The sequence below is a fragment of the Musca vetustissima genome, unplaced genomic scaffold (assembly GCF_032173495.1).
Source record: "Musca vetustissima isolate MV318-11 ecotype Yass unplaced genomic scaffold, APGP_CSIRO_Mvet_v1 utg1604, whole genome shotgun sequence".
Classification (NCBI taxonomy): Eukaryota; Metazoa; Arthropoda; class Insecta; order Diptera; family Muscidae; genus Musca; species Musca vetustissima.
In genome coordinates this window covers 72635-88195 of record NW_026889386.1, presented here as the reverse complement: position 1 = coordinate 88195, position 15561 = coordinate 72635, and the positions used below count along the sequence as shown (strand labels likewise).

At 32.0% G+C, this 15561-nt stretch overlaps 1 protein-coding gene across 1 annotated transcript in view; it reads left to right on the top strand.

Annotated features, from left to right (window-relative positions):
- The window catches only part of LOC133337093 (neuronal acetylcholine receptor subunit alpha-7), a gene marked incomplete at its 3' end in the record, with an annotated part of 104939 nt that overhangs the window by 16802 nt on the left and 72576 nt on the right, over positions 1-15561 (top strand). Inside the window, exons 2-3 of the mRNA XM_061545357.1 lie at positions 7636-7711; positions 8234-8428. Of these exons, the coding sequence (XP_061401341.1) occupies positions 7636-7711; positions 8234-8428 (271 nt within the window). The remainder of the gene's footprint in view (positions 1-7635; positions 7712-8233; positions 8429-15561) is intronic.

Below are 15561 nucleotides of genomic sequence, written 5' to 3'. Positions count from 1 at the left end.
TTTGTGTTAGCAAAAATATTTCATGTACTAAAATTTAAAAATTTTCACAAAACAAAAGACAAATCTAAATTTATTACAAATAATAACAAGGTGAACATACCAAAATGTGTGCATAATGTAAAAGAAAAACAAACAGTGCAAGTCAAGGTTGTTACTGTGGTTGCCAACCCCACTTTTTACAAACAAACACCATCCATACACACACACACATACAAAAACAAATATTTTGCAACAGAGATGTTGTTAATTATTGTAGCTATTTTACGTTCAAGGGGTGTCGCACACGAACACACACACGTTCAGGATATTACTCTTAATATATGAGAAAGTAACAACGTCCTTCCGAACACCATTTTACACTTTCGTTCATTATTTAATTCCCTCACCTCGTACCTATGGCCTGGGTGCCCACTGTATATTTTGCATTGCAAAAAAATAAGGAATTTAGTTTTTATGTTTTTATTTTAATGTTAAAATAAATTAAAAAGACGAACGCGCTTACCTGTAAAGTTTAATTTGGTTTTTAATATTTTATGCTTTTTTGTTTATGCTACGGAAAGAGACCCAAGGCTGCATAGCAGCACCACCAGTAGCACAGCTAAATGTTGCTGCTGGTTTTTTGCATTCAGTTTCGTTTGTCGGTTTGGTTGGTTGGCTGCCGCTCATTGCTGTGTTTACCCTTAGCATTGGTGGCACAATAAATTTTCTGTTCATTGAAAGGGAAAATTCTTTGTTTTCACTTTTTTCCCCTTTCTTTTTATAGTTATATTTTAATAAAGAAAAATGTTGATCTGCAGTGACCTCAGCAGCGGGAAAAAAATTAGCAGCAACAAATAAAAGGGTTTCAAAGCAAAAAATAAAAAAATCATGGAATCATAGTAATTGCGAACTTGCCATCATTTGGAATTATAATAACGAAAAACAACAAATCGGGAGTAATGACGAACTTGCCATTTGATGGGATTTTTTTTACAAACAAAAATAAATATATCTAAAATATAAAAAAAACCTCTAATTGCTCCTCCATAGCATAGTCCGTAATAAAACAACACTAAAAATAAACAAGAAAAAAATAGAAGTTTTCACCTTCTGAAATGGTGCTATTATCACAAAGTAAATTAGTTCATGGTTTTGGCCAATTACTGATTTCATAGAAAACAGAGAACAGTAAAGCCTACTTTGAGGCTAAATTTACTTTTCACTTTTCATAGTATTTGAAATGTTATGAATAATTAATTGTAATTCACCTTGGCATATTTAAAAATAAACTTTCGTATTTTAAATCGTTTTTAAGAAAATCTTCAAAGTTTTAATTAATTTAATCTGATTAGGTGAAAGAAGATTTTAATGAAATTACTTTAAATGAAATTTTCTTCCATGCGAAGGCGGCACAGATTGAAATTAAGTGTGAATATAAAAATAGTAACCTCGCCTTTCTCTTTGTAAATATACACCTCCAATGAATACTTCGAAGAAAACATTATTAAAGATATTTTTATTTCATAATGTATTCAAAGGTCGGTAAGGTAGATATTCAACATATATGAAGCTATGGCATGGTAAATTAATGTCAGGAGTAAATGAAATACCAAACTGGAGACACTCAGGTTGGAAAATTGGCCTAGAACCTTCAACATACGGAAAATTACCCGTCACCATTATGTGGTTGTTATATATAAACATGGACTTAATCTGAAAAAAAGTTTTGTGAAGAAGTTTTTAGCCATTAAGGTCCCGGATATTAAGTTACCCATTTCATTCTACACTTTATTTGGAAGATGTACTAGGACTTTCAAAGTACGGGCTTGACCTTAATGTGGGACTATACCATATTATTAAATTTGAGTCAACTAATGTTAAAAAATGTCTGAAATATAATCTAAGGGTTCGATCTATAAAGCCTTGAACCGTAACTGGGAAGTTGGTGTTGTAAATTTAGATCAAAATTTTCCCCTAATATAACAAAGCTTTCGCTGCTTGTGTGGCACGTAGCGCTGTCTTGTTTGAAGTAAACAAGCCGAGAATAATGCCATCGAAATATCACTAATCATATCTCGATAAAAGCCATATCAAACGACCCACCGAACCATAAACCTCACCCAATAGTAATCCTTGAAATCAAATTCCGGCCTAAAGTTATTATAGTTCTTGAAATATATTTTTTAAATAGTCCTATAAATTACATTTAAAAAAACAGGACTGTATCTCAGATATATCCTACTAAATCCAGGTCTTGATTGATCGTAGTTCCAAAAATATTTCATTAAATATTCGACAGTCCTTTAAGCCGATCAGGCTAACAGCTGTAGCTCAGATAGTCCTCGAAATAGAATTATTAAAAGATCTTTGAAATAAAAGTCTTTTAAAAATTCTGGAATTTGGATGGTTCTTGAAATCAAATTCTTTAGTGATCCACGCCTGTAGTTTGGATGGACCCTTAAATAAAATTCTTTAATAATTCACGCCTGGAGTTTGGACGGTCCTTGAAATCAAATTCTTTAATAAGATCCCTGAATCTTGAAATAAAATTCTTTAATGATTTAATGAGTTTGGATGGTCCTTGAAACAAAATTCTGTAATAACCCACGCCTGGACTTAAGATGGTCCTAGGAATACAATTCTTTAAAAATCCACGCCTGGATTTTACATGGCCTTTGAAATAAAATTCTTTAATAATCCACCCCTGGACTTTAGATAACCCTTGAAATAAAGCACCGCGTCTAAGGCTCAGATAGTCTTTAAAAAATTAATCCTTGAATCCTCAAAATAAAATTCTTTAAAAACCCCTCCTAGAATCCTTGAAATAAAATTCTTTAAAAACCCACACATAGAGCTAAGAAAGTCCTTGAAACAAAATTCTTTAAAACCCCACGCATAGTGCTGAGAAAGTCCTTGAAATAAAATTCTTTAAAAACCCACGCCTAGAGCTGAGAAAGTCCTTCACATAAAATTCTTTAAAAATCCACGCCTGTACCCTAAAATAAAATTCTTTAAAAATCCACGCCTGTACCCTAAAATAAAATTCTTTAAAAATCCACGCCTGTACCCTAAAATAAAATTCTTTAAAAATCCACTCCTAGAGTCCTTTAAATAAAATTCTTTAAAAATCCACGTCTAGCGCTGAGAAAGTCCTAAAAGTAAAATTATTTAAAAGGTAGTATTAAAGAAATCTTTAACACCACACGCATAGAACTCAGATAGTCCTTGAAAATAATCTTAAAAAAAAATCATGCCTAGATCTGACATAGTCGTACAAATAAAAATTATTAAAAGATCTGACAAAGTCGTAGAAATAAAAATCCAAAAAAAACACGCCTACAGCTTAGATAGTCCTTGAAAAAAAAACGTAAAAAAACCAAGCCATGAGCTCAGCTAGTTCTTGGAATAACAGTCCTTGAAAGATTTTTTAAATTGTCTCTGAACTATTTTTTTTTTAATTTCATGCCTATTCATAGCCAGTCCCTGAAATAAAATTGGTTTAAACTCCACTACTAAAGTTCTGACACTCTCTGAAAAACTTTTTTAAAATTAGACCTTAAAAAATAGCCCTTGCAATTATATGTTCTACAAATTTACACCTGGAGCTATGATACTCCTTAAGATTTTGTTTTAATAGTTCTTAAAATAAACTTCTTCTGATAGTCCTTGAAATATATATTTTTTTAATATGTCCACAAAATAAAGATTATTAAAAACTTGTAACTAGAAGCTCGGCTAGTCTTTGAAAAACAATTTTTAAAAATCCACGGCAGCGGCGCCGATAGCCTTAAAAAAATCAAATATTTAAATAGTCCTTAAACTAAACTTATGATAATCTCCGAATATAAAAACTTAAAAACTCTCAGAACAAAGATATTCCTTAAAACAAAATCCATTAAACATCCATATTGCTTTTGATATAAAATTCTTTAAAACCCCACGCTTATTAGCTATGTTAGTCCTTGACAATTATTAGGCAATTTTTTTTTTTTTGTGTATAATACGACAAACTCAATAATATTTCCTAATGTCAATTCTGAGTAATATATTTCTAAAATTAATTGCGCCTGCATTGTATTATTTTCCTTCCAACAACACCAAATAATGATTTCATTGCCAGGATATTATATAAACACAATCTTCCTGCCACATATCCTCTGCCATAACTTCATTCATTAATGTCTTACGTAAATATTAAGTTAATATTTCGCTGGGAGAATAACAAATTATAATTTATGAAAATGATTTGATGTAGTTAACAATCAGGCCACGAACGCATGCCTAAGGATGTGTATGACTGCGCGTGTGATATCTCGGGAGGCACACAATACAGCTGTAACTTGTCATGTTAAACAAAGACTTCTCTAGTCTATCTATCGAGTCAAAGATGAAAGTGTATTTTACTTAACCGATATGATGGAGACAGGGGCGTAATTCGGATTCTACAGGGAGAAAGTGTCTAGTATATTCATTCCTACTTCTCATAGCATTTTATTTGTTGTAGTATATGTGAAGATTGGGTATCTCCATTTGAATCCCCAGAGTAACCAGTTAAACTACGCCTCTGCCTAAAGTAAATAACAAGTATCACAAATAGACATATGAAGAATGTAACAAAGCATATTTTTAATTAAGCTCTTCGTAAACAGACATCCTTTCAAAAGTAAACAGCAAAAAATCTTCGAGGTTCATATGTGACAGGCTTACTAAATAGCTCGAATTGTTAAAAAAAAAGTGAAATAACCTATTTGGGACTTTTGTCTTTTTATCGCAATTCTAAAAAGGAGATGAAAAATAAAACACAAATCTTTAAATAAACAAAAACAATAAACAAGAACAATAAAAACTTATCTGCAATCATAATATAAAAGAAGAAACAATAAAACAAATGGAACGATATTTATATGAATAATCAACGAGCTCATAAATTAAGGCAAAATCCACTCCTAGAGCTCAGTTGGTCCCTGAAATATTTTTTTTTTTTAAATCCTGAAATATTTTTTTTTTTTAAATCCACGCCTAGAGCTCAGTTGGTCCTTGGATATAATATTCTTTAAAAATCCGCGCCTAGAGCTCAGAAGGCCCTTCAAAAAAATTCTTTAAAAATCCGCGCCTAGAGCTGAAAATGTCCTGGAAATAAAATTCTTTAAAAATCCGCGCCTATAGCTGAAAATGTCCTGGAAATAAAATTCTTTAAAAATTCACGCCTAGAGGTGAGAAAGTCCTGGAAATAAAATTCTTTAAAAATCCACACCTAGAGCTCAGAAGGTCCTGGAAATAAAATTCTTTAAAATCCACGCCTAGAGCTGAAAAAGTCCTTGAAATAAAATTCATTAAAAAATCAACGCATAGAGCTCAGTCGATCCTTGAAATAAAATTCATTAAAAAATCCACGCCTAGAGCTCAGTTGATCCTTGAAATAAAATTCATTAAAAAATCCACGCCTAGAGCTCAGTAGATACTTGAATTAAAATTCATTAAAAAATCGACGCCTAGAGCTGAGATAGTCCTTGAATTAAAATTCATTAAAAAATGCACGCCTAGAGTTTAGATAGTTCTTGAAATGAAATTCTTTAAAATCCGCCTAGAGTTGAGATAGTCCTTGAAATAAGATTCTTTAAAATCCGCCTAGAGTTGAGATAGTCCTTGAATTAAAATTCATTAAAAAATGCACGCCTAGAGTTGAGATAGTTCTTGAAATGAAATTCTTTAAAATCCGCCTAGAGTTGAGATAGTCCTTGAAATAAGATTCTTTAAAATCCGCCTAGAGTTGAGATAGTCCTTGAAATAAGATTCTTTAAAATCCGCCTAGAGTTGAGATAGTCCTTGAAATAAGATTCTTTAAAATCCGCCTAGAGTTGAGATAGTCCTTGAAATAAGATTCTTTAAAATCCGCCTAGAGTTGAGATAGTCCTTGAAATAAAATTCTTTAAAAATCCACGCCTAGAGCTGAGATAGTCCTTGAAATAAAATTCTTTAAAAATCCACGCCTAGAGCTGAGATAGTCCTTGAAATAAAATTCTTTAAAAAATCCACGCCTATTGATCTGATAGTCCTTCATGAAAATTCTTTAAAAATCCACGCCTAGAGCTGAGATAGTCCTTGAAATAAAATTCTTTAAAAAATCCACGCCTAGAGCTGAGATAGTCCTTGAAATAAAATTCTTTAAAAAATCCACGCCTAGAGCTGAGATAGTCCTTGAAATAAAATTCTTTAAAAAATCCACGCCTAGAGCTGAGACAGTCCTTGAAATAAAATTCTTTAAAAAATCCACGCCTAGAGCTTAGACAGTCCTTGAAATAAAATTCTTTAAAAATCCACGCCTAGAGCTGAGAATGTCCTAGAAATAAAAGTCTTTAAAAATCCACGCCTAGAGCTGAGAATGTCTTGGAAATAAAATTCTTTAAAAATAAACGCCTAGAGCTGAAAATGTACTGGAAATAAAATTCTTTAAAAATAAACGCCTAGAGCTGAAAATGTACTGGAAATAATTTTTTTTAAAAATCCGCGCCTAGAGCTGAGAATTTGCTGGAAATAAAATTCTTTAAAAATCCACGCCTAAATAAAATTCTTTAAAGAAAATTCTTTAAATTCTGGAAATAAAATTCTTTAAAAATCCACGCCTAGAGCTGAGAATGTGCTGGAAATAAAATTCTTTAAAAATCCACGCCTAGAGCTGAGAATGTGCTGGAAATAAAATTCTTTAAAAATCCACGCCTAGAGCTTAGGATGACCTGGAAATAAAATTCTTTAAAAATCCACGCCTAGAGCTGAGAATGTCCAGGAAATAAAATTCTTTAAAAATCTACGCCTAGAGCTGAGAATGACCAGGAAATAAAATTCTTTAAAAATCCACGCCTAGAGCTGAGAATGTCCTGGAAATAAAATTCTTTAAAAATCCACGCCTAAAGCTCTGTTGGTCCTTCAAATAAAAATCTTTTAAAGTCTACGCCTAAAACTCTGTTGGTCCTTCAAATAAAAATCCACGCCTAAAACTCTGTTGGTCCTTCAACTAAAATTATTTAAAAATCCACGCCTGGATCTCAGTTGGTCCTTGAAATAAAATTCTTTAAAAATCTACGCCTAGAGCTCAATTGGTCTTTGAAATAAAATTCTTTAAAACTACACGCCTGGATTACAGTTGGTCCTTGAAATAAAATTCTTTAAAAATCCACTCCTAAATCTCAGTTGATCCTGGAAATAAAATTCTTTAAAAAATCCACGCCTAGAGCTCAGTTGGTCCTTGAAATAAAATTCTTTAAAAATCCACGCCTAGAGCTGAGATAGTCCTTGAAATAAAATTTTTTAAAAATCCACGCCTAGAGCTGAGATAGTCCTTGAAATAAAATTATTTAAAAATCCACGCCTAGAGTTTGGATGATCCGTGAATTTAAATTAAATGATTTTTAAAGAATCCTCTATTATTCCTTCTTAACATTTTTTTTCGTAAATCCATGAATTTATTACTGCAATATTTCTGTCAATCCTCCTCCGTCCTCCGAAAAATACTTCATTAACTCATAAAAATATTACATTATTTACCCAAAAAAACAAAATAAACCTTAATAAAAAAGTTATAAAAATTTGCTGAACAAATAATTTAGTAATTTACATCTTTATATTTATTTTCGCATTTGTTGTTCTCTTATTTTCCAGCTGGATTTACAATTACAGGACGAAGCTGGTGGTGATATCTCAAGTTTTATTACCAACGGTGAATGGGATCTCTTGGGTATGTTGACAAATGAGAAACGTTTCAGTTTACAAGTTTTTTTTTGTTCTGTTATTGTTTTCGTAATTAACATCTCTTTATTTTTTTGTTATAACAAAACAATACAAAAACAAACAACAACTTTACTTTTTTACACATTTTAATGTTGACAACCCAACAACAACTACTGCTACAACAATTACAAATTACAACAATACTATACTAAGAAAAAAACACCAACAACAACAATTAAAAATTAAACATAAAAATTTGTTTATTTTTTTTTTATTCTACTTGCAACCGAACCCCTCTCTGAACCAAATAAATAACCCCCCAACTGCAACAACGCATGGCGCCAAAATCAAATGAAATGATACCAAACATATATATCTCTCAATGTGTGTCTCGCTCTCTCTCTATCTCACTCTCTCTATATATATACAAATAAATATATATGTATTGTATAAACTATATAATGATAACAATAACTCACTCGTTCGATGCTATGTAACGACACTCTCACTCTCCTGGTGCCTGGTATAGGTGTACCCGGTAAACGAAATGAAATCTACTATAATTGCTGCCCAGAACCTTATATTGACATAACATTCGCCATTTTGATACGACGTAAAACTTTGTACTATTTTTTCAATTTAATTGTGCCCTGTGTACTGATCGCCTCTATGGCACTCTTAGGTTTTACACTGCCACCAGATTCTGGTGAAAAATTATCGCTGGGTAAGTTTAGTCCTGTACAAAACTTGAACATGAATAACAACAGCAAAAAATTTTTGAAACTACTCGTACAGAACACACACATACACAAACACTAACAAAAAACCCCACCAACACCACCACCACGACTTAAACACTGTTTGGGGGGAAAATAAACAAAAAAATAGAAAATTGGAAAACTGACTCGCTTTTCTTTTTTTTTTTTTTTTGCTATTTTGGAAAAGAAGATTTGCAAGGATACTTGAAATTTACTGGACTGTTGTGTTGTGTTAGAATAGACACACACACCATCCGAAAATAAATAATAGAATAGCCTTAACTGAAGTTTATAATTAGTTTTCTTTGTTCGTCAAATATTGTTAAACTCGAGAAGGAAGTGATTGTGCCAGAGTTTTGTTGAACTAAAACCCCTTTTGAGTTCAGAGTTTTTCTTTTTTTTAAATAAAGGAAATTAATAGAAACTTCAGAACAGCTTAATTTAGATTGTTTGTGGGAAAGGGAAACTGAAACCTGGAAGGGAAAACGAGAGTGAAATGCAAGTGAATTTAATGACGGTCAATTGGAAGTGATCACTTAAAAATTTAACCAAACAATAGTTTTGCATACTTTTTGGCAAAGTTTATGTATTATTTATGTTTTTCTCACATCGTTTATTATATTATATTATTATGAAATACATATAAGGCAGGATACTAAAGGTGATCATGTGAAAGAGCAAGCCTTTTATGACTTTAGTCCGAGAAATTAATGCTGTTATACAAGTGTTACAAAACTATTCTACACAATATCCCAAAACTATTAAATATACGATTATAGTTAATCGAGACCTTGAATTAACATTGCCTTAAAAATCTACGATTGTGCCTCAACAACTCCTTGAAGAAATATTCCTCAAAACATCCACAAACTAGCTCAGCATGTCCATGAAGAAACATTATTATGACCTCGAACAAAATATTTTCTTTACAAATTTTCAAAAATGTCAATGCTTTTAAGAGCACTTCGCAAATAGCTTGAAAGGTTCATTAGAAATTCTTCAATTAATTTAAGCTTGAAATAATATTTCCTTAAACAAATTAATATAGTTTCTGGGAAGGTTCTTGAAAAATATTTGCTTTAAAAAAATAATATCATATCATAGCTATCATGACCATTTAAAAATATATATCCTTACAAAATCTTTGCTCATATCTTGAAAGGTTATTTGGAAATTTTTAAATAAATTATTGATAACAATAATCGGATAAAATTCCAGGTCCTGATGGTTGTTGAAAAGGTCTTGAGAAAATGAACATTTGGCTTCAACATACCTTTTTTTCGAAATCCCTGCTAATTTATAAAAAATACTTAACAATTTGCGAAAAAATATAAATTAAAACCAGTGAGCTTAGCAGTATAGTTGGTTGGGGCCGACCATGTGAAGCTCTACACAACTATCACTGAGCTCTAAGTTTCTGCGGATCTATATTCAAAGTCTAGGTAATATTACGTGATATTTGCACTGTCTTGGCCGATTGGAGATCAATTGCTCCTCTGCGCCATCTTTTCCGAATCAGGGTTTCCGGAGTAAAAATTGAGCATATAAAATTCAATTTTTGTTATTTTACATAAAAATGTTTTCATATGAGCCTTCATCATCACGATATTCATTGGAATTATTTGGCCAGATCGCCTTCCCCAAATGGACAATGTGTGTGGTGGCCGGCTGATAATTGTGACTTCTAAAGCGACAAGAAAACCGAGCAAAAATAAAGGTGTCGGTTCATTTTATCCCCAAAATATCATTTAATCATCATCAAAAATTATAGGCGTCATCTTGGCCATAACCGGAACTTCAAGCAAAATTTCATAGCCATCAGCGCTACATTCCCGCCTCTAGTGTGGTAATGGTAATACTAAACAATATTGGAATACGTAGACCACCTTAAGTATTTACATATACACACAAAAGTCTTGGTCCATTTGGCCCGCTAAATATTGGCCAATCTTCATCAAAACAGTCAGGCTTATTCTTTGGCCAAAATCTCTTTCTGGTGTAAAATTTCGTGGTATTCGGGTCATAATTGTGGCCTAAAAACAAACATAAACAAACATAAAAATCTTAATTTTACCTTAAAACGTCAATATATCTACATCTGAACCGATTTTCACGAAATCTAACACACATCGTTCTAGAATTAATTCAGTATGCTGTGCCAAATTTCGTGCAAATCGAAGGATATATAGGGGCATTGGTGCACTATTTACCTAAAATCGCACGAAAATATATATGGTAGCTATATCTAAATCTGAACCGATTTTCAGGAGATTTAACACACGTCGTTCTAGGCTTAACAAATACTTTAAAATGTCTGTGAAGGCCAAATTTCCTTTAAAACATCTAATATAAGTACTGCGAAGGACCTTTAAAAATATTTTGTATAAAAAATAATATAATGTCAAAGCTTAAAATCTGAATTTGACCTTATATATGTCACTCTCTCTCACGTAATTTTTTTTAATTTTTCCTATCAACTTAACACACATTTAATTCTAAAATGTTTCTCTAAAATTTGGTTTTCCACGCTGATAATCAAATTTTGTATCAACGATCCATGAAAAATACCTTTAAAAATGTCGTTAAAAATGCTCCCCTTACAATATCTGATGATTCCTGAAAAAATATCCATATTCATAAAATGCGTTTATAGTCTCTTATTATTATATATCTGAACCGATTTTTCCCAAAATTTAAAAAATAGGTAGTCTCAGATGATATCTGAAACAAAAAGTAAAAGTCCAGGACTATGACCATTGAAAATAAATTTCTTTTAAATTTACCAAAATCGGTTCATTTTTAAAAATGCATCTTTGAAATGATCTTTGAAAAAATGAAATACATAGACGCTTAGACTTTCAAAAAGTTCTCTGAAATGTCATATCTCTTTACTTAAAATATCCACAATCATACCATCGGAACATATTTCAAAAAATCCAAGTAAAAAAACTCTGATTGCATGTACTTCAAAATGTCCACGCTCACATCCTCTGATTGTCCTTTCCTTTTTTCAAAAATTTCTTTACAAAATTGAAGTTAATAATATCTGATTGTCATTCAAAAAAGATCCATTCTCGGAATCTCTGATTTTTCCTGATTTAGTTTTTAGACTCAGGTTATATTTTTGAAAAAAATTTTAAAAAATGCACGAAATCATTTTCTTCAAAAAATTAAAATCCACGCTCACATCCTCTGATTGTCCCATAGGCCCTGGTTTCTTCAAAAATTTCTTTACAAAATAAAGCTAATAATATCTGAGTGTCATTCAAAAAATCCATTCTCAGAATCTTTGATTTTCTCCGATTTAATTCTTAGACTCAGGTTATATTATATGATTAAATAAATTTTCCAATGCAATAAAAATATGATAATCGCTTGGTGCCAAGTCCGGACCGTATGACGGATGCATTAAAACTTCCCAACCAAGATCTCCATGTTTCTGGCGAGTCACTGTAGATGTGTGTGGCTAGCTAAATGCACCACATAAAAAACAGCAAAATCATTTTTTACTGCGAAATGTCACCCTTTCAATGAAAAAAAAAATGGGAAATTGTTTGGTCGATACTTTACGAAAAATCTACCAGTACAGCAATTTGCCGAAAAAAAAAATTGGATTCCTATTTGCCCAACATAATATTTTCAATGTTTCAAAAATTCTTGAAAATATCCACGCTCATAATATAAGTCTTTAATAAATCTTCAAAGAAACATATTTTAAAAATCCACTCTCATAGCTGAGAACTCAATCCTTATAAAACTTTACAACATCACCGATCTATTTTTACCTAATGATTCCTGAAAGATATTCCTTGAAATATCCTCGCTTTAAATGTCTTTGGAAAAATGTTATATTTAAAATTCCACAAAATCTGTTAGAAATCCAACCTTGCAAAAATGATAGTTAAAAATAATAAAAAAATCGTCCATATAGCAGTGATGACCTTTGATAAATATTCTGTCAAAAATCCACGCCTTTATCTTCCTAGGACCATAGAAAAATATTTATTAAACTTAATCAAAACCATTATTCTAAATATAATTCACATTTTAAGATGTTTTATACACCCTATTTTTATTTCCCATCTAAATCTATCCCCTGCAAGCCACTGCAAAAAGAAGGCAACGTACAACACGTACTTGAAACTTTGATTATTAGGATTAAGTGAAAATGAATTTCTATCGAAAAAGAATAGTTCATAACGAAAAATAGTAAAAAAACGTCTACATTGTATTACAACCTGTGGCATCAATGTTAAGAAGGACAGTGACACGACACTATCTAACAAAGATGAAAGATAATCCAATAAAAGAAAGACCCCAAAAAACCCTTGTTTGACATTGAATAGTGAAAGTAGGCAAAACAAAAAGAAAAACATAAATTGAAATAAATCCTAGTTTGAATGTTTGTTTTAACAAGCAGATCAGAAAGAACATAATGGTGATGGCGCTGATGGAAAACCTTGGTCCAATATTGAAACAGAAACAGGAGGAAAAAAACTGCAAACTTGTTTCAAAAGGACAATAGAGAGCTCCCGAGGGCATTTGAGTTGCAGCACAGAGAGTAATGACAAACAATGATTTTTATTTCAAGTAGAATTTTTTAAGTAGGATTCATAATTCCTACAATTTTTATTGTGACCCACAAACTAATAACGCAAAAAAATGTAAACTTTTTATATGTTGAAAATTTAATTCAGAATCATTTTTAAAATTTTCTCTGCAGCATTAAAGACATTTTGAATATTTGTTCATCAAAATTATTGATTATTGAATTGAAAAGAATTCAATTTTCCTTAAGAGGTGCATACTTATAGGTACAAATGTGTACCTAATTGGCGATACAGCCATGTAACTCACATTAGATTTTCTTTTCAAATACCTTCCCATTACCAATCAAAAAAAAATCCCAAATTGTTTCCCAAATGTCAATATCATCAACACTACAATGGCCAACTAATGAACAACAACAAAGAAACTAATTTGTTACTAATTTGAACACTCACATGATATGGTATTGAAAATTTGCCATATCACCTCTTATAGCCTAATTAGAGAATTTGTTTCTTCTCCCAAGAAAATTGTTGCAATTTATTGCTAAAGACCGGAAACCATCGATTTCCTTCCGTTCGTTTGTACTGTTGACCTCGTACGAAGAAGAAGCATGAAAAATATATATTAACAAAAAATTATTTCCAATCAAACATCAAGAAAGCAAATGGCGCACACACACATACGCACACACTTCTGTGAGAGAAATATCCACAGCACAAACCAAACATTAATGATGACCATCACCCATAGTCACAGTGCAACTGGCAGGAGTATCATTGTACACCAACACAACCTTGACCCAGACAAATCAAACAGAGTTGCGCCACACACTCACACACACAACCATATATCGAAACGAAGTTTGGAAAACCCCACCCAATTTGGTTTTGCTGTTGCAAGCAGACCAGAACTCTGCAAAAATACAGTTTAAAAGTAAATATTGAAAATTATTACGCTTATTTATCTTTAAAACTACGAAAGGATGGATGGATGGATAGATGAGCGGATGAATGTTTGGATTGCTTGACAAGCAATGGACAAGGACACCATAACCCAGTGAACACAATTTCAACTAAATGATAGTCCTTGCTATGAAATCTGTAAAATCTGCATAGAGTCCTTGAAAATCCACGCCTAGAGTCCTTGAAGAAAAATTCTTTAAAAATCCACGCCTAGAGTCCTTGAAATAAAATTATTTAAAAATCCACGCTTAGAGCTCAGTTAGTCCTTGAAATAAAATTCTTAGAGGTCAGTTAGTCCTTGAAATAAAATTCTTTAAAAACCCACGCTTAGAGGTCAGTTAGTCCTTGAAATAAAAATCTTTAAAAATCCACGCTTAGAGCTCAGTAAGTCCTTGAAATAAAATTATTTAAAAATCCACGCTTAGAGCTCAGTTAGTCCTTGAAATAAAAATATTTAAAAATCCACGCTTAGAGCTCAGTTAGTCCTTGAAATAAAATTATTTAAAAATCCACGCTTAGAGCTCAGTTAGTCCTTGAAATAAAATTCTTTAAAAATCCACGCCTAGAGCTCAGTTGGTCCTTGAAATAAAATTCTTAAAAAATCCACGCCTAGAGCTCAGTTGGTCCTTGAAATAAAATTCTTAAAAAATCCACGCCTAGAGCTCAGTTGGTCCTTGAAATAAAATTCTTTAAAAATCCACGCCTAGAGCTCAGTTGGTCCTTGAAATAAAATTCTTAAAAAATCCACGCCTAGAGCTCAGTTGGTCCTTGAAATAAAATTCTTTAAAAATCCACGCCTAGAGCTGAGAAAGTCCTGGAAATAAAATTCTTTAAAAATCCACGCTTAGAGCTCAGTTAGTCCTTGAAATAAAATTTATTTAAAAATCCACGCTTAGAGCTCAGTAAGTCCTAGAAATAAAATTATTTAAAAATCCACGCTTAGAGCTCAGTTAGTCCTTGAAATAAAATTATTTAAAAATCCAGGCCTAGAGCTGAGAATGTCCTGGAAATAAAATTCTTTAAAAATCCAGGCCTAGAGCTGAGAATGTCCTGGAAATAAAATTCTTTAAAAATCCAGTTTTCTCCCCTTCTTATGTTCCCTGGGATATCCTTCTGAAGTTGTTGAAATTCGTTAAAAAGAAAGACATTCAATGCTGTACCGTTGCGTTGTTAGCCGAACATTTTCTTCTTCTGCTTCGTTTTGCTCTTCTCAAATTCTTCAAAGTAACCTTAGGAAGTTACACTTTACACACAGAGTTTTCCTGCTGTCAGCATGAAATGACCAGAGCCAAAGGAACTGAAATGAAAAACGAGAACCGAAACGGAACTGAACGGAACACAGCATGACAAACTTAAAATAGATGAGCTTCTGGGTAAACATTTTGAAGATGAAAAAGGAGATGATGAAGATGACGATGATGCCAAATGCTACCCTACCATTGCTCTGATGACTCCGACGACAAGGATGTTGATGACATTGAAATTTTAAAGCAAATTAAAAGGATATTTTTCTTTCTTATTCTGTTGCTGCTTCTTTTCTTCTTCTCATTCTCTGTAGCAAACACAACACAAAGTCAACAGAGGAC